The sequence below is a fragment of the Juglans microcarpa x Juglans regia genome, chromosome 2S (assembly GCF_004785595.1).
Source record: "Juglans microcarpa x Juglans regia isolate MS1-56 chromosome 2S, Jm3101_v1.0, whole genome shotgun sequence".
NCBI lineage: Eukaryota > Viridiplantae > Streptophyta > Magnoliopsida > Fagales > Juglandaceae > Juglans > Juglans microcarpa x Juglans regia.
Window position 1 is genome coordinate 1,976,026 of NC_054597.1, and position 27,610 is coordinate 2,003,635.

The window sequence follows — 27,610 nt, forward strand, 5'->3', positions numbered from 1 at the left end:
TTTTATTTTTGTTTTTACTTAATGATTAAGTAAGTATTTTTTAATAATATTATATTTTTTTTATTTTTTAAAAAAATATTTAAAAGTATTACAAAATACATGTAAAAAAATAATAAAAAGATAAAATACCAATTATACGTAACAATAACTCGCAGCGAGAGTTGGGATTGATTGACGTAACACCGTTCATTATAAAAATAAAATAATACATAAATCACAATAGTGGTAAAAGAACTAAAGAAGCCCTTATGCAAAGTGGGCCCAAACGGCCTACACAGCCGTCCGGTTCTGGGCCCTCTGCATAATAAAAATATAAAAAAAAATAAAAAAATAATGATAATTTCAAATCTTAAATAGATAAATTATCTTAGTCATTTATTAAAAATAAAATGCTAGATTATCTTTTTACTTTGTTCTTCATTTTAATCGTTTGTGTATTTAATTTTTTTACTTAACAATTAAGAAAATAATTTTTAAGGTATTAATATTTTTTTAATATTTAAATATGTTAAAAAAATATAAAAAAAAAAAAAAACACATTTGACCTATCTAGTAGCCCTACTCTCATTAAAAAATCATTTCATTAATAAAAAATATATATTTTTATATATTTTTTAAAAATAAAATCTACTTTTTTTACGAGAATTTGTACGGCTGTTACCCTGCAAAAGCATCCAATCATTGGACTACATTAAACAAAAAAGCTGAAACCTGCTTTTGACACGTTGTAATTTCGGAAAGAAATTCTTTAAATGGGACAAAGGCGCTGTCAGCCTATCATTTCCACACGTCCTTTTGGAGTTGAAAAGCCGTTAATCCCGCCAAGTTGCTTTGCTAACTATCACCGCGAAATTATGGTTAATTACTTTAATATCCAACTATTTGTATGTATTTGCTTTTGAATCCCCCAAGGCCGAGGGATTTGGGATGCGGGTGGGAGAGAGGTCGCCTTCCTCATTGCTTCGACTTCCAAACTCTGCAACCCCACGCCTATGCATATATTTTCTCTAACAATTCACCCATTTTTGTCCCCTCCCTTCATTCATATATAATTCCACCTCCATATCTCGTATTTAAGCATTCAGAGGCAATCCCCTCCCCATGCCTATCCTCTCTCTTTCTGCCTGCACATAACACCCAGAGAACTTGAAAAGTCTAACCCTCTTTGATTTCTTTTTCTTGGCACATTATTAAGGTATATTTCTAACTCAGTTTGGTGTCTGTGTTACTGTTTCAAAATTTTCAATGGATTTATGTGTTGTTCCTCAATGTCTGGTTCTTGATCATTGAATTACAAGTACTTATCAAGTTGGCAAGGAACCCACTAGCTAAACTGTCGAATTGCATTCTTTTCTGGGTTTTCATTATATGATTTTTCATGCGCCTGATAAAATCATATGTTATTATAATTTTGGGAACATAGTTCAGGAATAGGAACAATAATTTGGGATGTGCGAATGGGAGGCTTCGCAGCTAGGATTCATTCTTAAATACTGTACAGCTCTACTTTGTTATTCCTCTCTGATAACTGCGTTTGTTTTCTGTTTTATCTCACTATTCCATACTAGGTTGATGCCTGGATTAGCTATGGATGCTGTATATGGGGTTGGTGAGGCAGAGCACGAATCCAGTGGCAGCCACGCATCAAATCAGGAAGGGTATACCCAGCAAGGCTCTACAAGAAGTTCATTGAGTTCACAAAGTGCTCGAAGTGACTCCATTTATCTTGCTGCTGATGGGGCGATCGACACCTCTATCGAGCAGCTGTATCACAATGTCTGTGAGATGCAGAGCTCTGATCAGTCACCCTCGAGGGCCAGCTTTGTGTCATACGGGTGGGAATCAAGGATTGATTCAGAATTGCGTCATCTTGTTGGAGCTAGTGAGGAATTTGAGGTAACAAAGGAGGTGCTCACAGAAAATAAGCAGAGGAGTAATGGAGGGGACTTGACCCCAGAGAAAGAAAACGGGTCCATGACTAAAAAGTCAACCAAGAAGGCTAAGACTCAATCTACGAGTTCTAAGCAGCTTCCGCGCTTGCAAATGGACCCTGGAGCATTAGCAAAATCAAGTACTCGGAGTAAATCTTCACATGAGAGGCCTCCAATTGATAAGAGGTATGAGAAGAATTCAAGTACAATAAATGCAATTTTTGCTATTAAAAAGCAGAGAAATGTTGCTTTACTGGGAGCAAAATTTCAGGATGGATTTGAGGATCCTCTTGAGGCAGGACTAGATAACCCCGACCTGGGCCCGTTCTTGCTTAAACAAAGTAGGGGTATGATCTCTTCTGGTGAAAATCCTCAGAAAGCTCTTGAATTGGCTCTTCGGGCATTGAAGTCTTTTGAGATATGTGCAAATGGGAAGCCCAGTTTGGGGCTGGTCATGTGTTTGCATGTTATAGCAGTAATATACTGCAGCTTAGGCCAATACAACGAAGCAATTCCGGTTCTCGAGCGCTCAATTGACATCCCTGTGATAGAGGATGGCCAAAATGATGCGCTAGCTAAGTTTGCTGGATGCATGCAGTTAGGTGATACTTATGCAATGCTTGGTCAGATTGAGAATTCAATTCTGTTTTATACAGCAGGTCTTGAAATCCAAAGGCAAGTATTGGGAGAAACAGACCCTCGATGTGGTGAGACGTGTCGCTATATAGCAGAGGCCCATGTTCAAGCATTGCAGTTTGATGAGGCCGAGAAGCATTGCCAGATGGCTCTTGATATCCACAGTGAGAATGGTTTTCCTGCTTCTCTCGAAGAAGTAGCAGATAGGAGGCTCATGGGACTGATCTGTGACGCAAAGGGAGACTATGAAGCTGCTCTTGAGCACTATGTTTTAGCAAGCATGGCCATGGCAGCCAATGGCCAGGATATAGATGTGGCTTCAATTGATTGCAGCATTGGAGATGCGTATCTATCCTTGGCTCGGTATGACGAAGCAGTCTTTTCTTATCAAAAAGCAGTCACAGTCTTTAAATCAGCTAAAGGAGAGAATCATCCCGCCGTTGCCTCAGTTTTTGTGCGTTTGGCTGACTTGTACCATAAGATCGGGAAGTTCAAGGAATCTAAATCCTATTGTGGAAATGCACTTCGAATCTATAGAAAGCGAAATCCTGGGATCCCCTCAGAAGTGATTGCTAGTGGTCTTATTGATGTTTCAGCTATCTATCAATCCATGAATGAATTGGAACTGGCACAAAAGCTACTCAAGAAGGCTTCAAAAATATTTGGTGATGCCCCAGGTCAACAAAACACAGTTGCAGGAATTGAGGCCCAGATGGGGGTCATGTATTTTATGATGGGGAACTACACCGAATCTTACAACTCTTTGAAAAGTGCCATTTCGAAATTTCGGGTGAGTGGAGAGAAGAAATCTCCACTGTTTGGGATTGCTCTTAACCAAATGGGACTTGCCTGCGTGCAGCGCTATGCAATAAACGAGGCTGCAGATTTTTTTGAAGAAGCGAGGAGTATTCTGGAAAAGGAATATGGGCCATATCACCCCGATACACTAGGGGTCTATAGCAATCTTGCTGGCACTTACGACGCAATGGGCAGGTATCATTCTTTTGTTACTTTTTAGCAAACTGATTGATGTGAGTTTTTATTGTGTTGCACTGTTAAGGTATTGCCTGCCTCTGATCTTCTTCCTCTGCTTCGTGTTTTTGGCCATCAACACAGTATATGACACGGTGTATGCACAATCCAAGCACTGCTTAAGTTTACCTATTCTTCATAACATTATCTCTGTGCTTTTCAACTTGAAATTTGACAGGCTGGATGATGCCATTGGAATTTTGGAACATCTCGTTGGCATGAGAGAAGAGAAGCTTGGAACAGCAAATCCCGACGTGGAAGATGAGAGGCGGAGGTTAGCAGAGTTGTTGAGAGAAGCAGGCAGAGTCCGGAACAGGAAAACCATATCACTGGTTGCACTGCTTGACACCAACCCTGAGATCATAAATGACAATGGTATTATGGTATTGTAATGATGATTGGTGTACATATGCTTCTTTGTAAAATATCTTTCACAAGAGGGTTTAGGTGTGGTTGTTTTGTTAGATTGGTGTTTGGCAAATTGGGAAAAATAATCAAACAATAATAGGAGCTAGGAGGAGATTCTGGTTCAAATTGTCTACTCAGGTATCAGGTGTCAACAGAAGTCGCATTCATATTTTCTTGCACATTAATTGATGAGCTTTCTGTCACATTTTTTTAATCGACATTATGGTGTGACATCGTTTTTATCAATTTCAAAGTTGATAGAACTTCATTTTCTATGATTGGTGCAACAGCCAATTAGTTTGTTCTGCAAATCTTCACGATTTCAACACCCAGGAGCTGTTATATAACATCTATGATGCTCGATTCTGCCGCTCCGTCACCACTATGGCGCTTAAACACTTGGTGGCGGTAGTTGGGCTGCAATTGTCTTGAGGTGAAAGACCTGTAAATATTGTCATGCAATTTTGATTGATCAACTGAAACTCAACAAGCATCTAATAGCATCCTTGCCCTTCCCTTTCTCTGAAAGTTATTTTGACTGAGAACTATCCTATCATGAAGCTTCTTCAACTTACTCTAACGATAGAAGACAAGATTTCAAAGACACACTCTCTCAACCTACCTCGGTTTAACTTTCAGATATAACTTGCTAATGTGATTGTAATATTTTTCATGAAATTTATTATAATAAATTAAGCATAGAGGAAATGAGAGGAAGTGAAGAAAGAGGAAGTATTCCAAATTTTGAAGTGCCCAAGTGAATTGTAATAATCATTTTGTCACCTTTTTGCAATTATTTTAAATTTAAATGATCAAATTTATGATCATATAAACGTAACAATGAGAAATTCTTAAAAGACCTAAACATGCAAATCTTGCCAGCGCGGCTGAGTTGTTGACTGCTATAAGGGCTGCCGGGATAGTTGTCGAGAACTCCAGGTACTCTTGACTGATGAACAGGGGAAAATAATTGTTGGCAGCCTCTTACTTTCCTCCAGATGAGGGAAGTCAATGGTGTAGTGGAGTCCACGGCTTTCGTGCCTAGCAAGGGCACTGCTAATCACGAGCTTTGCACAACAAAAAAGGTTCCTCATTTCACAAGCCTCAAGCCCCACCATTGTTGGCTCCCAACCGTGTTGAAATAAGTAATCCTCCCATTTCCCCTCCAGCTCACCAATCTTTTGCTCTGCAAATTCCAGCCTTGTTGTTGACCGAACGATTCCCACGTATTCCCACATGATTGATTGCAGTTCTTTCCTTACTTCCCTTGTCATTTTTTCCACTTTGCTCATAGCATCACTTGCAAGTGCCAAAGGAACAACTGGTCTTGCCCACCAATTTGAAGCGCTGGGATCATGTTTGGAGCTCTTCATGTGATCGATTGAGGGCTGGACAGCTCTTCTTGCAAAAACTAGCGCTTCAAGCAATGAGTTACTAGCAAGTCGGTTTGCTCCATGCAAACCTGTGCATGCAACCTCACCAGCCACATACAAGCCCCGCACATTTGTCTCCCCTTGGAGTCCAGCACGGACACCCCCGCACATGTAATGAGCTGCAGGAACCACTGGAATTGGTTGGCGAGTTATGTCCAGGCCACATTGTAGGCACTCAGCAGCAATGTTGGGGAAGTGTGAGAGAATTTTTTCCCTGGGTTTGTGACTTATATCTAGGAGCACATACTTCTCATTCCGCTTTTTAAGCTGGTCATCTATACTTCTTGCCACTACATCCCTGGGAGCAAGTTCTGCTCTCTCATCATACGAGGGCATGAACCTTTCCATTCCTAAATTGTACAAAATGCCTCCATCACCCCTAACAGCTTCAGTGATAAGAAATGCATTCTCTCGAGATTTGGCTGGTTTCGTGGGAAGGCCTTCGTCAGCTAGGGCAGTTGGGTGGAACTGCACAAATCTGAGCAACAAGATAATGCCAAGAAAATATAATTTCCATTATATCAATATATAAAGATAAATAAAATCCTATTGTCTACACAGTAAACGAGATCTTCTAATACTAAAATGATTTGTGGCCATGTAAGCAGAGGTGTAATCCTGATTTAGGAAATCTAAAATCACAAGCTAAAGCAATTACTCTAACAAAATTGGCGAAAAGGATGGGTTTCATTCTTCAAAGCCCCTATATAAGAGCAAAGTAGCTTATCCAGTATTGAGCTATATATATATATATATATATATATATATTTCCCCAATTCCGCTCACCATCCCAAATGATGACCTTGCACATTCAAATGTAACAAAAATAGGCATTGTGGGTTTGAATTTGGATCTTCAAAATTCTTCCTGAATTCTTACATGATTACTTCGAAACAGTTTTGTATGACATTTATCCGGGAGAATTTATAATTTCAAACAAAGTTGAAAGACATTTACTCACTCCATATTGGATATTACAGCTTGAGCTCGATGGGCCATGGCCATTCCGTCTCCAGTGGCAACCTGTAAGAACCAATTGAGCATAAAGTAGAAAACAGAGAATTAAACTCGTGATCAAACAGGCTAGATCTTTTAGATGGTGTTTTACTGTCACGTGGAGTCAGGATCCACCAGATATAGGTAGAATTATAGTAGTATCTGAACAATGCTAAACGGAGTATTACAACAATAATGGATGAAATTAATATAACAAACAGAGACAGAGTAAGAGAATCTATTACCATATCGTCAAATGATAAGATTAATTGTGTCTTTATACTCTTTCTCGGGTTTATTTTTTTCTATACCTATGCAAGACTATCTGTTGAACCCGAGTATAATTTTGTCCTGCTAAGTCAAGAATCCCATCAATATCACTTTAGTGAAATGACTTTCTTTGTTGCTGCTTTATGTATTGCAGTTTTTCGTTCAGTTTGTTCTGCTTGACTCAAAATAAGACAAAATTAGTAATTTCTGAATTCTTGTCTTGACTGCTGCCTCATAAGATTGATGAAATTCATATTTGATGAGACTTTTAAGCTTCAAAATTTTGATTTAAAAGGGAATGAAGTGACCTTGTAATTCAGATGTGATTAGACCTTGAAACTTTCAAAAAAAATTAGTTAGAAGAGGATGATGTAACTTCACAAAGACAAAACTCCATGTTTCTAAAACTTTATACAGTAATAGAAGTGTTACGGTGAGCGAAGATTTCAACAATATTAAAAGTTCAACGCATCTATTTAATTAAATTGATATATATATATATATATATATGTATCAGAAGTAATGTATGCATATATAAATCTTTGTAATATTTTGAATCATAGATTTTGACACATTGACATTGAAAGAACCACAAGAAATAATTCTTTCAGACACAAAAACGATTTTTATTCTGGCCATGTATGAGAACATCATCATCATTAAGAAGCAATTGGAGAGTCAAACCCCACTTACAACATTATACAGTGGAAGTGTGAAAACATTTACCGGAGGATTTGTAGTTGTCGGATACATGTGTCCAGCACCACCTGATGCAAGTAAAGTCACCATTGAAATAATCCTTATCACCTGAAAAATACAAAACAGCAAAGGTTGCAGAATATAGATACTGATATTTGGAAAAATATTGCCACATAGAATTTAAGAAACTTTAAGAGGTAAATTCTTTCTTCACCTCTAATGTTTCAGTATTCAATGTGTCAAAACCAAGACATACTGTGTCAGAACCATCCTGCAATGTTGGCAAAAGACTCTCTTTAGTGAATGCTGATATTCAAACTATGGTGGTGTCAAAGTTTGTGTATGTCAAATTGACACAGATAAAATAATGAAGTCCAGAAGAAAATTCAGCTAATATCATATGTTGAAACAGTGTCTTAAACCCACAACCAAGATATGCTTAATTTTTATTTTTTAAGATCATTCGACAGAAGGGTACCATATGGGAGCATGTAAAATGCAATGTGAAACAAACATTATAAAATATTGTGAAAAAGTGACCTGACAAGTTAGCAAATCTACTGCAAAGTGGTGTTCGAAAACAGATATATTTGGATCGTTGACAACTGCCTCTAGTAGAGCACGCTCAATCTCCCTTCCAGTCATATCAGCAGCATGAACAATTCTATGATGAGAATGCCCCCCCTCTCTTGCTAGATGCAAATTGCCATCTTCCCCATGATCGAATGAGGCACCCATAGCAATCAATTCTCTGATTCTGTCGGGTCCTTCTGTACAGACAACCTGGATAACATTACCAAACTTGATAAAAAGCTCAACCATTTATGCAAGAGGCAATGGTAATTGACACTCAATGAGACAATATTGAGAGAGCAAACACAACCAAATAACATGCCCAAAGTTTGCAGGTTCTATTTTTCATAATGGAAATGTTCATTTAATGCAAACTTATTCAAAGAAACAATATATCATTTTCAGCTTTTAAAAAAAATCTCAGCATATATAAATCAAGAGCATTAATTGTAGTTCAGTGCACTAACTCTAATAGAGTTCAAAAAATGAGGGCATGGGATAATGTATCATGCACGTAATATTTCAATATGAGTGTTCCATGTTAATTTTATTTTCTTTTATAGACTCAAACAGACACTCATGAGCTATAAACAAATATGCCATGCAGCATGACCCTTGAAATATCAATGCTATAAATTCATACCAGAGATCAGAACACAGAAATGAATGATATGTATAGAATAAAATAAAAAATGAGGGCATGGGATAATGTATCATGCATGTAATATTTCAATATGAGTGTTCCATGTTAATTTTATTTTCTTTTATAGACTCAAACAGACACTCATGAACTATAAACAAATATGCCATGCAGCATGACCCTTGAAATATCAATGCTATAAATTCATACCAGAGATCAGAACACAGAAATGAATGATATGTATAGAATAAAATCACAAGTTTTGAAACTAACTCTGACAGTCTCCTCATCACACAGATAAGCACCAGCTACGATTGTGTCGTGCATGTGACTCTCCACAGAATCTGAAGGGCAAAGCACAGCACTAACACCACCTTGAGCATAGTTTGTGTTGCTCTCATGAGGCTCATCCTTGGTAATCACAGCAACAGTTCCATGTTTTGCAACTTCAAGAGCGTAACGAAGGCCAGCAACTCCACTTCCAATGACAGCAAAATCAAAATACTTTGTGGAACCATCTCTCAAGCAAGATGAAGTGACAGTTCTAAGGGGCTTCTGATTATCACCAAATGGAGATTGGGAAAAATTACACCTTTGGAACAGCAAGAATTTTGATACACTACATGACCTGGAAGATCAGGACAAAAAAAGCATTCCACAGATTCAGAACGCGAGTGTGTAAGAAAAAAAATAAAGACATAATATACAGTCAATGGAACTGTCTCGGTGCTATCATGAAATAAGTTTCTGAGCTGTGTTTATAGATTAATAAAAGCAGTTCTGTAAAACATAAATATCAGAAACCCAATGTGTACCATGAAAGCTCTTTCTGTGTACTTCTCTTTAATGCTATACCAGACGCCCAAGAAGTTTTTCTACAACCACGTCCCTTGCTTAGTGCCAAACTAGAATGCAAGTTGCCGCTTCCAGCAGGTGTACAAGTAGTCATTTGCAATACTTCTGCCAGATAAAATCAGCATCAATACCATTAAAAAAATATTAAATCAATGGGAATAGAACTATTATTTCAATCTATCCCTTGAATGATTTCACCTCCCCTTCTAATTATTCTAAGTATTTCATCTGAGCACAATCTCTTTTCCTTTTTTTTTCAATCTCTTTGAACACAATCTGCACAGCCCAATGCCATCATATCCAAGTTTTCAGAGTTATTATACGGAAGAAAGTACATGTCAATATGTCATTCCCCGTTCATAACAAGCTACCCCCAAGGCATTGCTTACAATAAATCGAACTTCATAACCAGACATTAGTAAAAAAAAAAAAAAAAAAAAATGATTGACATCCCTAAAATCAGAAACAACGAAAATACATTAAAAAAAAAAAATGTAAGGAGCAATTCAAAGTAGAAAAGAGCAACAACTCATCACCAAGTAAACAACAACCCAGCATCCACGCATCGAAAACATAACCACCTATTATCCAAAAAGAGTAGTTACGACAGAAAACCGGCACAAAACCTTTTAAATGGATAATGACGAACGAACTCCGGCATGTTAAACAGACGTGCCAGAGATTCAAGAGCTCATCAGAATATTAAATCAAACACCTAAACCTCAATTCAACCCTCTGCGAAAGGAAAGGAGTAAAAGAAGAGCTTTTAATACTTACAAAAAGATTGTATCTCTCTCAAAACTGTATAAAGTCTGCCTATAGGATAATGGAAACAAATGAATTTATATCTGGGTCTCTTCGCTTGTTTTCAGACGATAAACCTGAAGCCAATAAACAATAGAAAGAACGCATATTGATCCCAAGAATATTTGTTCGTATAGATTAAAGATAACAATCAAACAAAAAATGGGGTGGGAGTAATTTGTAAAGAAACGCCAAAGGAGAGGAGGGATTGGGGAAGCCTACGTCTCGCATGCGACAAATCCAGTATTAGCTCAGGAACCACCGTACTTCGAGGCGCCATCCTCCTCCTATATATGTGTGCAGCCAATGTTTCCTCTCTCTCGTTTTTTCTCCTCTAAACTCATTAGCAACGGTTGTTTCGATTTGTAAGATGCAGCACTATTACATGTGATTAAGACTTCATAATCTTAATCTTGATATCTTTCTTTTTCTTTTTCTTTTTCTTTTTTTTGCAAGCATTATAAATAATTTTATTTATCGATTACTTTAAATAAATTTCCTCAAAACATTAATAAAAAATCAGGAAAACCCAATATTATGCCATGAAATAATTAAATTGCTGATTAATTGGGTGGGAATGAATATTGGAATGACGATTTTGACACCGAGGAGACGGTCCACCTGGTCAGAAAAAGGTCGTCGTGTATTTTTTTTTTTTTTTTTTTTTTTTTTGTTCATGAAAAGGGTAGTTGTTGAAGCACAGGACGCCCACCCACATGGTAAATTCATGGTTATTTAGGAGCCACTGGACCATAATCTTCAAAAAGTGATCATAGCCACCCAAAGCATCCAATGACGTGGGATCCTCCTCAACTTTGCTTCTTTGACTCTCTTTTATTGCGTCGGTGGAGAATAATAATTTCCAGCGCTGTAAGGATGCAGATTGAGAAGAATTTCCTCGAACCTGACCTGACATCAGTAGGAAAGAAAGACAGGTTGATCTGTTATTAATTTAATTGCCATTGTATCCTTCATTTGCGTAAGGGAGTATCTATTGCATGAAGAAGTTCTGAACAAAATTGGATTTCTCCATCTAAGTTGGACTTTGTCACACTTGTCATCCGGTGGAGGGAATCTAAGTTGATTTGTTATCTAAATGTTGATAAAAAAAAAATTTTAAAAAAAGCATATCTAATGCAAATTAAGTATTTATGTCATGTATAAAAGAGTATAAAATATAAATTCATTCACTAGTTTTAATAAAAATATGATATGAATCTAACTAGTTTCAATAAACATGTAATTTATGTATTTAACCTTAAGTGTCAACATTTTTCTATCTCATATACGAAAAAGATAAAGATTATTAAGTTATAAGCACATGGCAAATATAATATTTATGCATAACCACAAATTTAATGCAAGATACTCATTGATCAATGACCATATAATATAACAACAAGTTATATGTTTTATCCTTTAATTTTTCTACTATACTTATTAAATACAATAATAAAAAAATGAACATATGTTTAATTGTATCACATGTTTAACATAAGAAAAAAGCTGATTTTTCCACAAATTCTTAATGCTCTACTTGATCGTTCTGGAAAAAAAATTATTTTTTATTTTTATTTAATGATTAAAAAAATAATTTTAAATGTATTATTACATTTTTTATTTTTTAAAAAAATTTAAATATATTAACAAAAAAAAATTAGTTGTAACAATAAGCGGTGCTAGTTAGGCGGAGCACCACTCTTAACATAAACATGCTCCTCTCGCGAAAAATCATTGGGAAGGTGGCACGTGGATTTGGCTTTCGTGTTAGGATCTAAAGGGAAGCCAGGATCAAATACTGTCGTTTCCAGATTCCTATATGGCAACGGCATGAAGCTTCTAGTCCTCTTAACGTGTACTTTGATAATTAAATTGTTCCATTTAGGTAATTTTAATTTTTGAGATAAATAATAATTAATATAGTATCAAAATGGTATCAACATAGAGGTTATAGGTAGTCGATAGATCATAATTTTCAGCATATTAATAATTAAGACATGGAAAATTAAATTTCTTATATATTTTTTTTAAAATATAATTAGCATATGTAAGAGCACCTTTTCACCTCTTTTGAAATACACTTATGAGCATGATAAATGTGTGAAATCCCTTTAGCCCTCTCAGTTATGCAAAAAATCAGCAGACAAAATGAAATATGGGATATTGGATTCATCTGTCATGTGAAGGTGCTGAAATTTGATTATGATGTGAATATTAGAATGGTGCACTAAATTGTGGTAGGTTATTTGCTTACTAATGTGATAAGTTTTAAGTTATTATGTATTTAGGTATCGTTTGGTTACGCAGTTTCGATGAAATTAGATATTTTGTTAAAAGTTGAATAAAATATTATTATAATATTATTTTTGTTTTAAAATTTAAAAATTTTGAATTGTTTATTATATTTTGTATAAGAGTTTGAAAAAATTATAATGATTATATAAGATGAGATAACTGCACATATAAACCTATATGAAATATGATTACATGTGTGACTAGATATTATATAATTTAGTATGATTGCTAAGAAAAGATAATATTGCCTTGTGTGGCTAAATTTTAAAGAAAAATAATATTAGTCACTTTTCAAAACTAGTCATAATATTTTTTCAGCAACGAGTTTTATCAATTTATTTTGAGGAAGTTACATAAAGTACTTGTTACAGCGAAACTCTCGTCTCAAAAGAGTAGCCATACGATCACCTCCATGAAAAAAGCAAACGGCTTTCTTCAATAAGATATTATTGTAGCAAAAACCTTGACAAGGGACGATCGCACAACAACACAGGCTCAAAGGAATCAATCCACTCACAGCAGCTGTCCAAAACGAAAAAAATAAAAGAAAGCAGGGAAAGATGGCTGCTTATTCTTCGCTCCTTCCCTCCTTCCACTCCTTTTCTTCTCCACCTTTTTCCTCTACATTTTCTAGCTCCCCAAACAGAAAATCCATTTCCTTTCCCTCCAAATTCCTCTCTCCCACTCCCCACCCCAACCCCCCTATCCTTTCCTTCCTCCAACACCACCACCGCAATTACGCTTTCACCCCTAACAGTAATAGTTGCGGTAGCAGTAATTCTAACACCACCACCAATCCTCCATACCTTCGCAAGCTCCTATCATTCTCCTTCCCTCTAGCTTCGCCCCTCGTTCTCTGCGCTTCGCTCGCCTTGTCTTTCTCTCTCCTTCTTGCCGATGTTGACCCCGCCTCGGCCTTTGTGGTCACCACGCCTAGGAAATTGCAGACCGATGAGCTAGCTACGGTTCGCCTTTTCCAGGAGAACACGCCCTCCGTCGTTTACATCACCAATTTAGCTGTCAGGTATTCTATTTTGCTTGTACTATGTTTTTCTCACTTCGGGTAATCCATTCTGATTTCTCAGAACCACAAATGTTTCCGTTTGTTTGATGGGTGTGTGACTGTGCCATTGTGGCTTTAGGCAGGATGCGTTTACGTTGGACGCGTTGGAGGTGCCGCAGGGCTCGGGTTCGGGCTTCGTGTGGGATAGAGAAGGTCACGTTGTTACCAATTATCATGTGATTCGTGGCGCGTCTGATCTCAGGTTGGCTTGTTGCTTGTTATCAATTCATTCAATGTGATGGATTGTATACTCATACCACTTCTTATAAAGTGACACCTCTAGGAATGAGGTTGTGAAATTTTTAGCCCTTAATATGGGCTGTATCGAAATTGCTTCAGTGAGCCAAGGAAACTTCCTCGCGTTTGTCTCTGGGAAATCATGGAAAATTTTGCATCAGTGACGGATTAGTATCTTCGATTGATGGCTGTTTTACTTCATCATAAATTATCTGTTTGCTTTGATGCATGCGATCCTTTGTGCTCAGACTTGGGGACTGTGATATTTGTGTTATGCCTCCTCGAGATTTTTTTTTATTAATATCGTATTAGGTTGACGTAATTAAGCTCCTTATTGTTGACATTTAAGTTGGTGCTGATTGTGTACAGGGTTACTCTTGCTGACCAGACAACTTATAATGCAAAAGTTGTTGGATTTGATCAAGATAAGGATGTTGCTGTTCTGCGTGTTGATGCATCCAAAGAAAAACTGAGGCCCATACCTATTGGTGTCTCTGCTGACCTGCTTGTTGGTCAAAAAGTTTATGCCATTGGAAACCCTGTGAGTATGACCTTTTTTTTCTTATTCTGCTTTCATAGGACAGTTCATCTTTAGGAAAGCAACAGCGCGGAGGATTCATTTTATATTTTTTAATCCATAGCATGAGATAAATCTTTTGTTCTTTTCATCTCATCAGTCCAAAAAGGTGCCTAGAAAAATATTTTGTCGGCATATCAGGATTAAATGCTACTTTCCAAACAGTTGTCAAGACTTTGATCACACCGTCAATGTTATTTTTTGCATTTACTATGTATCCAAATAAATTAAGAATCTGCTTTATTATTCATTTTTTGCAGTTTGGACTTGACCATACTCTTACTACCGGGGTTATCAGGTATAATTCCCATTGAAATTCACATTGCGTCTTGCTAGTAAATGTGATACAAAAAATTTTGAGTTTCCTCTAGGATGGCCTAATTTTTTCTCATGAACCAGTTTATGTAAACAGAGTTACCTTAATGCTAGTGGAATTGGCTATGATGATTTGGTTGTTCCACATATTGTGAGCCCTTTTAGAGCAACATATATTTAAAAATATCAGTTCTTATATATTTTCATCATAATTGAGAAAAATGTATGCAACATTTATGATGTGTGCATGCGCGTGGCTCTGTGTTTAACATACCAATAACTGATGAATATTCATATTGGTACTGTATCCATAAAACATGCTGATATCCCCTCATGTAAATGTGGCTTTTTCATGTTGCTTATCAGGAAATAAGCATATCTAGACATGTATATAAAAATATTGTTTGCTAATGTGTTTTTGATGTTCTCTTCATAGTGGGCTTCGCAGAGAAATTAGTTCTGCTGCTACTGGCCGACCCATTCAGGATGTGATACAGACAGATGCGGCCATTAATCCTGGCAATAGTGGAGGGCCACTATTAGATAGTTCTGGAAACCTAATTGGTATAAATACAGCTATATACTCTCCATCTGGTGCATCCTCAGGTGTTGGATTTTCAATTCCTGTTGACACGGTGAGCTACTATTAGACTATTTTTTTATTCTTTGTAGGAGAATCTCAGTATAGACATCATGTCTAATTAAGACACAAAAGCTTCTCTTTTGATGATAGATTAAGTCTCTTCATTCCTGCATATCCAGGTTGGTGGCATTGTTGACCAGTTGGTGAGATTTGGGAAGGTCACAAGACCCATTTTAGGTATTAAGTTTGCGCCTGATCAATCTGTGGAGCAATTAGGAGTAAGTGGGGTGCTTGTCTTAGATGCTCCTGCGAATGGTCCAGCTGGTAAAGCGGTGCGATTTCTATAAGCTTTATCTACATTAAAATGTATTTCCTGTCTGCTGAGTGGAACATTCATCTGTACTTCGATATTTCTTATTTCACTGACATGCTTATTAAGGTTGAAGGTTTTCTGCTTCCACTTAACCAGAATTGATCAATCTCTATGCTGCAGGGCCTGCAACCAACTAAACGGGATAGCTATGGTAGACTCATTTTGGGTGACATCATAACATCTGTGAACGGTAAAAAGGTCACCAATGGCAGTGATTTGTACAGAATTCTTGACCAGTGTGAAGTGGGTGATACGGTAAGGTGGCATTTTATTTATTCAGTTTTTCTTGATCTCTCTCTCTCTCTACACCCCCCCCCCCCCCCCTCGGTGGATGGAATGGTGCAAGTGGAAGAGACAGCAAAACCAAACTATCCTAGTGAAGTAATCATTGAAGAGAACACAATACAACCTCTACTCCTGTTTTTCTATGTAGACTCTAGCTAAACTTTAGTATTTAGAAGCGGTTGATTCTGTTTGGCCCAAGCATGTTTAGATAAATATTTCTTTAGTTCCGAAGCTGATTTAATTAGTTTTCAGAAGTGCATATGGTGATTATTTTGGCATTCAGGTGACTATCGAGGTGTTACGTGGTGATCATAAGGAGAAGATTCCTGTAATACTAGAACCAAAGCCTGAAGTGTCATGATGTGCCTAGCGGTCCAGCATGTATATTTTAGGCACATGTATACTTAAAAGCACAGTCGTATATATTATTTTTGTGCGTTAATTGTTTCATGCTAAGGGGCCCTGATGTACATATGTATTTCAACTGCTGTATTACCTCTGATAACAAAGTTTTCATATTGTTGAGGGCAGACTGTCGAACAGTAATATCCTTTTGTGGGTAAAACTGGAAAGTGAAGAATATAGAAAGTCTACAAGTGGGATGTAAGAGCTGCACCTATTTGTTCCTTGAGCTAACTGCACTCATTGAACTTTGGTTTTTTCAACTGGTGCCATTTCATCTCAAATAATTCTACTCATTATCCCTATACCGTATATCTACTTTTATTTTTTATCTTTATATTTTTTTTCCTTAGCAAGTATATGGTGTAAGAATGATGAGTAGAATAACTCGATTAGTCTAGCAAGAATTAAAAAAAAAAAAAAATTAAAACACCAGTAGTGTGCGGTGTAGTCAGCTGGATAGCATTCCTCTTTCATCTCAGGCTCGAGCATGCATGTGCTCATGCCTTTGTATTGGTTGTCCAAGGCCTACTTTTTTTTTTTATATAGAAAAACACTTCTCATTAACTGCCAAACAGTATTACAAATGTAAATCAGTAGATAAGACTTGTTGAACACAACTGGAAATAGAATCCCACTATACATTAGTTGCAATAACATTTCTAGAAAACCTTGCTAGTTTGTGGCAGATTCATTGGCTTCTCTATTGATGTGTACAATTGAACAACTTTGAAATCTGCTCTTGAGCTGCTGAATGTCTGTTACTATATTCCCATAAATGGAATTCGAAATATCAAAACTGGTTATCTCTTGGACTAGTAACTAGAATCTGTTTCAATACATAAAGACTGAAGACCAAGAGGAATGCAGAATTGCAATCCTCTCAGTACCGCTATTAGCTCAATCTCCAAAGGCTCCATCACAGTAGCTTCTTTCTTACTCACTGCCAGTAAAACTTTTCCTTCCCAATCTCTTAAAATGAGCCCTATCCCTGCACTGCCCTCAGCATGAACAATTGCCCCATCCACGTTGAGTTTTGTCATTCCCTGTGGAGGTAACTGCCATTGAGACATCTTCTTAATACTGCTTTGAATTTGATGGAGAACTTTAACTGCTTTGTAGGTCTTATGCAAAGAAAGAGATTAATATGCTAATAGGTGTAATTGCAATCCTCTCATTCAACTACATGCTAATAGATTTGGTGGGCTTGCACAAATGATAAATGGTGCAGTTTTATTTTTTATTTTTACGGAGAGTTGGTGCATTCGATCTTGTATCATAATAAACCAGCGGCTTAAAATTCGTACCATGGAAAACCAAATTCAGTGGAGAGAAGTAAAAGGATTTGACTTCCCACAGATTTTTATTTTGTAATTTTGGCTTCCAACAAATTAAAACCTATTTGTTAGTGGTGATAAAGGTTTTCTGGCTTTCCTTGAAAAATTAAACTCTTGTAATTTTTCCACATCTTTCGATCTTTTCTTCTTTTCTTTTCTTTTTTTTTTTTATTTTTTTTTATTTTATCATTTTTCACGACATCAAGACTGTAGAACTAAATTACCTAGTGTGTAATTGAATGAAGTTGTGTGAAATCACCACTTATCCCAAAAGCTTAAACTGATAGGAATATGTAAATTTTATTATTTATTTTATATCTTAACACTCCCTCTTACGTGTGGACCAGACTCACTCTCAATAGGTAGCCCAACACATAGAATATTTAATTTAAATGATATAGAGTGTAGAGTCAAGGTTCGAACTCAAGACTTCTGCTCTGCTACTATGTGAAATCATTATTTATCCTAAAAGTTTAAACTGATGGGAATTGAAAAATTTTATTATTTATTTTAATATCTTGACAGCCAGCCACGGATACTTGAGAAACTAGGAATATGTCAAGGAAATTGGGAGGCAGTACCCAAAAACAAAACCAATCAGAGTTTGCATGTTTATTCTTTATTGAAGAAAATTAGGAAGTTCATCATACAGTTCTAATAGGAGCATGGGTACTGATCTCCTTGTTATTTAACTCATCAAGCCAATTACAGAGTACATTGGAGCTAAGACAAAGTCACTGGTAATGGTTGATGTTCATACGGAGACAGAAGGAGAAAGACCAAACTCAAGCCCCCATAGCTCAAAGCTTCCTTTAACAAAGTCGTAGTAGCCGCCCTTCAATGCAAGGGTTTTCTTCATCAAGCCTTCCCTCACAAATGGGTAGCTTAGTAGGTTTCCCAGGGATATATTTACTGCCTCCTGTATCATCCAATTCCAACATACAATGGTGATAAGAAAACTTCAGGAAATGTTCTAAAATGTAATGAATAATATCTATAATTTTATAGAAATATAGGTGCAAGAAAAATTCTATTTATAAGTCAATCATGTGGTTAACATATCTAGTAAATTAAGTGTTAACATGACATAATTTAATTTAAAAAATAAATTTTAAAATCTGAATCTTATAAATCAAATATATTACCATGATTTATGTGACATGGATGATTTATTCTACACACTGACTTGATAATAGAATAACTTTGAATGTAATAAGTAGACCTAATACTCTTTATGGGCATTATACTTAGGGCTGAAAGTTGGTCGATCCAGACCGGAGAAACCGACCAAACTGACTGGACCGGACCAAACCAAGATTATGGTCGATCTCAGTCCATGAAATAGAAGACCAAAAGTTTTCAATCCAGTCTCGGGGTAGGGTTTTTCCACCCCAGACCGACCAAATAGTAAAATAAAAAATATATTTTTTTTATATATTATTTATATAATAATTGTATAATTAATTATATAATTTTCATCTAACCTATCACTATTTACAATATAAGATTTTAAATATGTAAATTGTAATTAAAAATTAATATTAATGTAATTAACTAATCTATATTAATAATTTACTTAATTTTAATTTAAGAATTTAAATAAATTTTTTTATTAATTTTATCTGGAAAAAAAAAGGAAAAAAATAAAATAAAATTGGGCCGGACTGACTGGATCGGACTGGACCGATAGCTACCGGTCCGGCCCTATGAATGTTCGGTCTGTTCTGAGAAAAATGAAGGATCGAAATTTCGGTCCATCACCCCAGACCGGACCGGCCAATTTACATCCATAATTATAATTTATTGTTCTATCTGGTTTCGAATAGTACTAAAAGTTTATGTGAGAAGATAAGATTCCAGCTAGCTTCTTTCTTTTTGCCCCCATACATTATATATTTCATTGAATTGGGTGAGGAAGAAATTAAGGATTTACCTTTTCACAATGTCCACAGAGTTCTGGCATAGGTGCATCACCGAATTCTGCTTTCACCTTGGCTTTGGCAGGCAAAGCGATTTTGACCCAGTCTTCTATAAAATCGCTGCATGCGCATATATCCCAAATGATCAGTTGTAGGTACTAAAGGTAATCCACTTCTTACTCCAATCAAAATGTTTTAACTGCTTGAACAACATAATTCATGAATTCTAGTTGAAAATTACGTAGAGGGGGGTCCCTGATCTGGAAAAGAGAGCAGTCCCTTAATTCCACCACAAGCACTGTGCCCAATCACCACTATGTTTTCCACCTGTAAAATATAATTACCAAATATATTATTAATTCCAACCAATAATTACCTACCTACTGCTCGGATTTAAAAATAAATAAATAAATCTTTTTCAAAACCAATCCTTTGATGCCATGTCATAAATTGATAAAAAAATTAATTAAAATAATAATGATTAACATTTACTTTCGAGAAAAAGTTGGGTGAATATATCATAAAAAATGATTTGTACAAATCCAATAGATAAATGTCGCACAAATTTTTGTAAAAAATTAAATCTCTTCTTAAAAAAAATAAAAATAAATATTATTCTTTATTAGCAATATTCACTTTTTTAAAAATAAAAATTAAACGAAACTTAACTTTAACTAGCATTACGATACCTTAAGATGCAAAACAGCGTACTCAACGGCGGCCCCAACTCCAGCGTATCTAACCTGTTACAGAAACATACAAGCCCGAAAGCCCATGCAAGTACGTATGTCAGAAATGTACGTGTAACAATTATAAATACCAAAAGAGCGCTACTATGCTGTCCGAATAGTATCGTTAGTTGTAGAAATAATTTTTTTGTAATATATTTAAATATTTTTAAAAAATAAAAAATATATTAATATATTTAAAATAATTTTTTTATTATTTAATAAAAATAAAATAAAATCACCGAACAGTCGAATCGAGCAGTATGTTTGGACGCCATAGTAGACTTTTCGTACCAAAAGCGAAAAGAAAAGGCAGCCAGCCGGGGGCCCAAAACAGAATAATTACAGAATTGAATATTAATGATCATCACCAAGCCAGCATAAAGGAATAAAGCTAAGACCTTATCATAAGGTGGAACCAAGTTGGCAACATTTCGGACCACAAAAGCTTCTCCTGGTTGGAAATGCAGCACGTGTGATGGGCAGACCCGGGAGTCCGAGCACGCAAACACCATAAACTACAACATATTGACATTCATATATCGTAATTATAATACGGGAAAAAACCCCGGAGTTAAAAAGAAAAAACCAAAAAACAAAACCAAGCATGCATGTATGCTGCAGATCATGATGATCTATAAGACCTTGGGGCTTTGGCCTTTTGCAAGTTCACCGTACAAAGCTGGGTTCTTGCTGCAGAAAGCATTCTTTAATTAGCAGCTATATATATATATATATATATATATATAGATAACACCTAGCTAGCTAGCTAGTTTTCACAATTAATATATATGTAAAATACTCTATCCATAAATAGATTATATAAAAATTATTTTATAAACTAATGTGATATGATATGATTGGTCAAATTATAAAATTATTTTTATTATAAAATAGATCTTAAGAATTATATGAAACTATATCAATTTATGAGATTATTTTTATATAATTTTTTTGTAGATGTAGTAGTATTATATATATATATATATATATGTAGCTTCACAAAATGTGAAATATGAAAGTAGGTTACTGACTCGAATTTCTCGCTCTTGAAGTGAATGTATCCGTTTTTTATCTTCTCAATTGGGTCAAAAGGTTTGCCGTCAGAAGTTTGGGTTTGTAGCTCAGCCGTTATCTGCCCCACTTTTGCAGCCGCAACAGCTTTCAAGTCCCCCTTCTCACTGTCACGAAATATTTACATGAGAGCAACATAATTTGATATTATAATAATTATTAGATCGGTTATACTCGATGTCAGGTGACAAGATTCAGTACTGATCGATCGTACCTGAGGAGCTTCTTGAGACCCTCAATAGCTTCCTCGTATGCGTCTTTGCCCATGTCTTCTCTCTGCAAATTGACTCCACCCAAAAGGAATGAATGTCAAGTAATTATGGAAAAAGTTCACAAATAGTACTGTTAGCTATCACTCTTTCTTTTTCTTTTTGTTTTTTGTTTTAAAGGAGAGGTTTTGACAGTATGCATGCATGGAAGATACCTTATATTTAGAGTACCTACATATTTTTCAGCTCTTTTCCAATTCTCTTTAGGTTTGAGAAAAATCAAAAGATCAAATGTCTGGAGGTAATCAACTTGAACCATATTTTAAACTCGACTTCTCAAACGGTGTTTCTCATGTGCACAATATTGGGACCATATTCTTCGCAATTCAACTGGTTCATTTCAACTGCATGCCTCAGCTTCCAGTTGAAACGAAGCTTTGATACTTTCCCACGTCTAATACGGTACGGCGGACTTAATTATCAGTGTGATGAACACCCTTTCTAGTTAGTACTCATGTTCGTGAGCAATTAACTGAAAGTTATGGAGTCGTTGGTCCAGCTTACAAACTTTTATCGGATCTCTCATTCAGCCACACTATACATCCGGTTAATAGAGACTTCAAAATTGTTTAGAAAAAAGAAAAACAAAAACCGGTACATTGTGACAATACTTGCTGTTATCATTATCTGGCATTATCAAACTAGCGAGCTAGTTATAATGTTAGATGTCGATGGAGGGATCAGTGAAAACATACGCACAATGCAAACAATGATAATTCGGAGAGAGAGAGAGAGAGAGTTACCCAAGTGGGAGTGATGATGGGAGCGGGGGCAGCGAAAACAGGCTTGTTCTGGATAAGCGAAGGAGGAGACGGAGAAGAAGAGTACTTAAGCCTAGCAAAAACTGAAGGACGTAATGCAGCTTTCTTGAGAGAAGATTGGGTAGCAGAAGTAGATGAAAGACACCAGCCGTTGATTGAAGCTGTCGACATTGCTCACACCACCCTCCTGTTGGGTAGATTTATAAATTAAATATTTACAACGTAGGCTGACCCGCACTAGATAATGAAAGCGAAACCCCAATGAACGAGAGCTTCTACCGTGGTAGATGAGGTTTGGAATGCCGGAGATGCATGGAAGAGAATGCCCATGTCCTGGCCCATGGGCCTTTCCATCTTCCTAGGTATGCATATCACTTTTTGCACGAATTACACCAGTACACGTGTCCACAACATTGTGGTCGAGCCCTTTCCAAAGGTTATTGCCTTGTTGGCACCTCTGAGATCACGTACGTAATGTGTCTAATAAAACTCCACTTTATTTTTTGTTGACAAAATCAAACTAGTTTAGGATCCAAAAAACTTTGTTTATTCTTTATTTTGAATTTTACACTAGTCAATCACGTTGTATCTGACCCTCTCTTGTTAAAACTAATAACCTTCAAGCTGGAAAAAAAAAATTAATCACTTGTATTATATATATATATATATATATATATATATACATGACTTAGCTTGCTCCTCGGATGCCAAGAACCTGATAGCTCCCATATTTACACAACTGCATGCATGCATTAATTCTTTCTTAATAAATGTTACCTTTATATTAAAGAACGTGTTTCACATCACAACTGCACGCTCGTCCTGTGGTTGTAGAATAGGCAACATTCTGTGTCCCACGTAAACTCTGATATTTAAATCAGTATCAGTGTGTGTGTGTATATATATATATATATATATATATATATCAAAGTGGGTGATAGGAGTCTACCTTTGTTCGTTACCTTCATGATCTATTTATAGAAGAATGTGGTCTGAAGGCCATTCACCTTGATCCATGGCCTCTTCTGCTTGTCTCCTATTATCCCCTATTAACTGGAAAAAGGTGTCTCTCATTACATTGGAATTCACTTGAGGACCTTATCCCCGCAGAATTAGGGATGTATCTCCTCGTGCTGCAGGCTTTTTTGGTCTGAGGGAACCTTCAATGAAAGCCTTCAAAGCCTTCTGGAATGTATGGATGGGCCTGACCTTTTAGAGATGGGCTCGAAGCCTAGGGCTTAAATATCACCTCCACTTTATATATTGTGCTGATCTTACGGGGCACCAAGGGTCAGGCCGGGTAAGATTTGATCGAAAAAATAAAAATAAAAAAGTTTGTTTGGTAGAAGACAAACCTCTGCAGGCGCCATTAATTAATTCGTTATCAAAATCTAATGGCTTACAAGGGACAGACTCAATGTGTGATGGAGTATAGAGATAAGGTTAGCTCCATATATCCTTAATGGATGGACGTTCTTGTGTGGTGGATCGATCCATTAATGGAGGATGTTCGTACGACTCTATCCCTGGAGTGCGGTATAATGTCAAATTGCGGGCTGTAGACTTTGTGATTCCAATATCAAGGCCTTTTGATCCCATTAAAATAAATAAATAAATAAATCAGCACTCCTAGCTGCTCCTGCGTGCAATTCTCTTCTGATCTACATTCTTAGCTGGGTGCGCACTGCTAGCAAATCTCATGCCCACATGACTAGTAGTACTCTACCTAGCTAGTTGCAGAGTTGCAAATTATGCTCTTAATTATCCCAACCACATGCATGTACTTAACTAAGGTCACCAATATCTTCGACGACGTAGTGCACAGATGGAGATGATCGATCATCAGAAATCAAATTGATCTCAACGCCAACAGGGTGACTAGCAGCACCCAAATGGTTTGCAAAAATGGAGTGCCTAAGTACCTACGTGTGGTTTCACAATTTATAATGCATGCATGCTCTAAGTAAGATATGGGTAAGCGCGCATATATATATATTTATATATATATATATGTATAAGAATCATAATCTCAGGTATAAACTAAAGATCTCATGACTATATATGCACGCGCGGTATATAGCACTCTACGTGACGCTTTTATCAGGGAAAACAAGGCAGATTATCAGGACACCATGTTTGTTTTTGCTGTACCAAATTTGTTGGATACACGAACTGGGAGGGAGAAACGAGGTTGACATGCAAACGGCAGGTATACGATCTCGAGAGAGGCACCGGCACTACTAATGAAATGAAACATGACAACCATTTTCCATTGCACATGAGATGCTAGTTTTTTCTTCATATGTATGTTTCTCTTGAGAAACAATGTGGGTAATTCAGTGTCTGATCACATGAATTAGAACAAGCACGCGCGAGAAAGGAGAGGGATGGGTATGTGGTTTTGTTTGGGGAACTTTGTGCTTTTGTAAGCTAAGCCCAGCCATAGTGTCGACATTGTTTACAAGGAGAATGTCAACACGATGTTGCCATTTTTGCGTTATTCTATCTACACATTTTTCTGCAATCAAACCAGCCAGGCCAAGGTGAATAATATCGTAATATTTGGCAAAGTCGATCGTAATCTTTACTTATTTATCTTTTTCTTCTATTTATTAATATTTCAAAATTTAGAAAAATATTTAGTTATTTTGTTTATCACTTTTAATCATTTATATATAATTTTCTTCAAATAATTAAAAATTAAGTGGTGGAGAGCTCGGCCAACTTCAAATATCACGATTACTGTTGCATTAGGGCAACATGATCATCGTTGTCCTTTGCATAAAAATGGGTCCAACAAAGTTTAGGACTTATTTAAGAAGATAATTCATCTCATCTCATTTCATCTCAAAATATCTATCCTGTCATTTATGAATTTTAAATTTATTTATTTTTTCGTGTACGAACCTTAATTTAGGCCGGATTGGGAAGGAGCCCGACCGGGTCCTCCACTTATTAGGCCAGGGCCCTACTTGAAAGTGAGGTTATGGGCCTGATAGTAACAGTCATGCATCTTGTCGTCGATAAACTGCAATTATTTGTGGACCATGTCACCTTTTAGGCTACACGGGCACAGGATAGCCCGCCCATCAATGTTCTAACAAGGGCATTTTGTTCCCAAGGTTATTGTTTGTTGTATCACAACTATGCTTATGGATCGAAGGGTTATGTTATTAATAAGTCGATGTGTTTTTAAATAATCTTTCAAATCAAATCATGTCATCATATTTTGTAAGTATATTTTTTCTCTCAGTAATATTAGGGCCGCCAATATCAGCTAATAGAGAGAGATCGGCACAAATCAAATTGGTCAGAAACTAAGTATACCGCCTCTCAAAATTCCAATTGATTTGCAAAATTAACTGAAAACTACAATTCACCGTGTATGATGTAAATAGATAAGCTAGTTGTAATAAGTTTGATGATCAGATCGATGTAACAAATAAACTAGGGTTTGTTGAGATTACATAATATATATATATATATATAATCAAAATCCAACTCTTTATGAGCCTTTGTTAGCTCATTAATTTATGGGACTAAAAGAAGTTTGGTAAATTAAAGGCTGCATGTTGTTGGCTCTATAATTCCTAAATATTGATTAGCAAAAGTGTGAACTAATTATAAACATACTCTAAAGTACATATATAAATGCCGATTTTGCTGCACCAAAATTTATTGGAATTAAGTAGGTATGAGTAATACCAGATACAAGTCTCAAATAGACAAGGATCATGTAGACATTTTGTAATAAAATAGATCTCACTAAAAAATAATGATTTTGTTACACTTTTTCGAGGTGGGATCCACTTTTTTACAAAAGTTTGTACGAGATTTGTCTATTTAAAACTTGTACAAATCCTTACTCATATATATATATATATATATATATATATATATATATATAAGCTTATCCTCGCCCCGACTGGCAGCTGCAAAGGTGTCTTCTTAATGGTTCGATTCACTGAATTATTATAAACAAACTCCGCTTGGGGCAAACTTTCATCCCAAGTCTTCACACGATCTCCTACAATGCACCTTAGCAAGTTACCCAAGCTTCTATTTACCACTTCAGTTTGGCCATCCGTTTTAGGGTGACATGTACTAGAATACTTCAACTGCGTGCCCAATCTTCTCCATAATGAACACCAAAAGTAACGTTCAACCACCATCGCCAGTGTTTTATCCCTACCAAAATGACCAGTACTTAAGCCACCTCCATGCAACACCCTTATGATCTGGTCGCAAATTTAACTAGTTGGAATGCAAAGCTGGTTGCATTTGAAAATATAACTATAATGTAAAATGTAGGGATTATATAATATATATATATCCTCTAGTACTACTGTCTACATCCAAGTTAATGTAGAGTAATTAGCGAGTAATAAGCCTAAGATGGACAAGGAATGGCATGGTGCACGTGTACCACCAACAAGCAACCACATAGTGATCAAGTGCACACAAACACTTGCACGCATGCTGTAGCGCCTGAACACGTTGAAGATTAAATATTTTAGGCAGCATCAAATTAATTAAGGGATCGGATTTCATGTGTTAACGTCGAATTTCGTACGCCTGAATAAGATTCTAACAACTCGGACCAGGATCTTCACCTGCAAACACAAGGGGGAAGGTGGGCTTGGGATGGTCCGAGGAATCTCTGATTCCTTAGTCAATCTCAAGTGTTTTGAATCTTGTCTTTTTTTACCTTAGAGTTCAGAGAGAGTTTTTTGTATCTGTGATGTAGGTTTTATACAAAATTATGAGAGAACATTATGTTCCCAATGGTAAGATTAATCTGTCCTACCTGCATGGGCATTTAATGCGATGTGGTGTCCTGAAGCGAAGCTTTTAATGCGGTGTGGCTCCTAATACGACAATTTTAATGCGGCGTGGCTTCCAGGGCATGTCTCAGTAGTGAGCGAACGATGCGGTCACTTCTGATCCTCTCCATTAGAGAATGGAGGGTCGTCTGTGTCTTCTGTTTACCTGCTGATGTAAGTCCCTTAATGTTAGGTGCAACAGGAGACATCAAAGATAGCGTGTCCTATCTGTTCTCCTTTATCTGGTTTCTCACGCTATGTATCCTCTTTTCTCTTATGCAATCTTGAGGAC

The 27,610-nt window shown here is 36.3% G+C and overlaps 4 protein-coding genes across 6 annotated transcripts; 2 read left to right on the forward strand and 2 right to left on the reverse strand.

Annotated features, from left to right (window-relative positions):
• The first annotated feature begins 894 nt into the window (after positions 1–894).
• LOC121252739 (protein KINESIN LIGHT CHAIN-RELATED 2-like) lies at positions 895–4,210 on the forward strand. Its single transcript, XM_041152522.1, has 3 exons — positions 895–1,195; positions 1,569–3,560; positions 3,778–4,210. Exons 2-3 carry the CDS (start codon positions 1,573–1,575, stop codon positions 3,989–3,991), a joined length of 2,202 nt encoding a protein of 733 aa, XP_041008456.1. The 5' UTR covers positions 895–1,195; positions 1,569–1,572; the 3' UTR covers positions 3,992–4,210.
• A 515-nt stretch (positions 4,211–4,725) lies between these two features.
• LOC121252740 (L-aspartate oxidase, chloroplastic) lies at positions 4,726–10,664 on the reverse strand. Of its 2 annotated transcripts, none has more exons than XM_041152524.1 (9): positions 10,500–10,664; positions 10,251–10,354; positions 9,434–9,575; positions 8,892–9,246; positions 7,946–8,188; positions 7,620–7,676; positions 7,433–7,513; positions 6,402–6,463; positions 4,726–5,918 (listed from the first exon to the last, which is right to left on the reverse strand). In XM_041152524.1, exons 3-9 carry the CDS (start codon positions 9,565–9,567, stop codon positions 4,910–4,912), a joined length of 1,941 nt encoding a protein of 646 aa, XP_041008458.1. In that variant the 5' UTR covers positions 9,568–9,575; positions 10,251–10,354; positions 10,500–10,664; the 3' UTR covers positions 4,726–4,909. The 2 variants fall into 2 exon arrangements, with proteins under 2 accessions (XP_041008458.1, XP_041008457.1); XM_041152523.1 differs by having other exon boundaries at positions 9,434–9,578.
• A 2,376-nt stretch (positions 10,665–13,040) lies between these two features.
• Positions 13,041–16,612, forward strand: LOC121252741 (protease Do-like 1, chloroplastic). 2 transcript variants are annotated; one of them, XM_041152526.1, is made up of 8 exons: positions 13,041–13,596; positions 13,715–13,837; positions 14,242–14,413; positions 14,710–14,747; positions 15,201–15,399; positions 15,527–15,679; positions 15,841–15,975; positions 16,258–16,612. In XM_041152526.1, exons 1-8 carry the CDS (start codon positions 13,133–13,135, stop codon positions 16,270–16,272), a joined length of 1,299 nt encoding a protein of 432 aa, XP_041008460.1. In that variant the 5' UTR covers positions 13,041–13,132; the 3' UTR covers positions 16,273–16,612. The 2 variants fall into 2 exon arrangements, with proteins under 2 accessions (XP_041008460.1, XP_041008459.1); XM_041152525.1 differs by having other exon boundaries at positions 13,042–13,596; positions 16,289–16,612.
• Positions 16,613–18,344: 1,732 nt separating this feature from the next.
• Positions 18,345–23,014, reverse strand: LOC121252742 (carbonic anhydrase 2-like). The gene is made up of 10 exons (XM_041152527.1): positions 22,775–23,014; positions 22,478–22,682; positions 21,680–21,741; positions 21,426–21,572; positions 21,036–21,084; positions 20,793–20,909; positions 20,353–20,406; positions 19,905–19,990; positions 19,678–19,783; positions 18,345–18,663 (listed from the first exon to the last, which is right to left on the reverse strand). Exons 2-10 carry the CDS (start codon positions 22,664–22,666, stop codon positions 18,499–18,501), a joined length of 975 nt encoding a protein of 324 aa, XP_041008461.1. The 5' UTR covers positions 22,667–22,682; positions 22,775–23,014; the 3' UTR covers positions 18,345–18,498.
• Between the last annotated feature and the right edge of the window lie 4,596 nt (positions 23,015–27,610).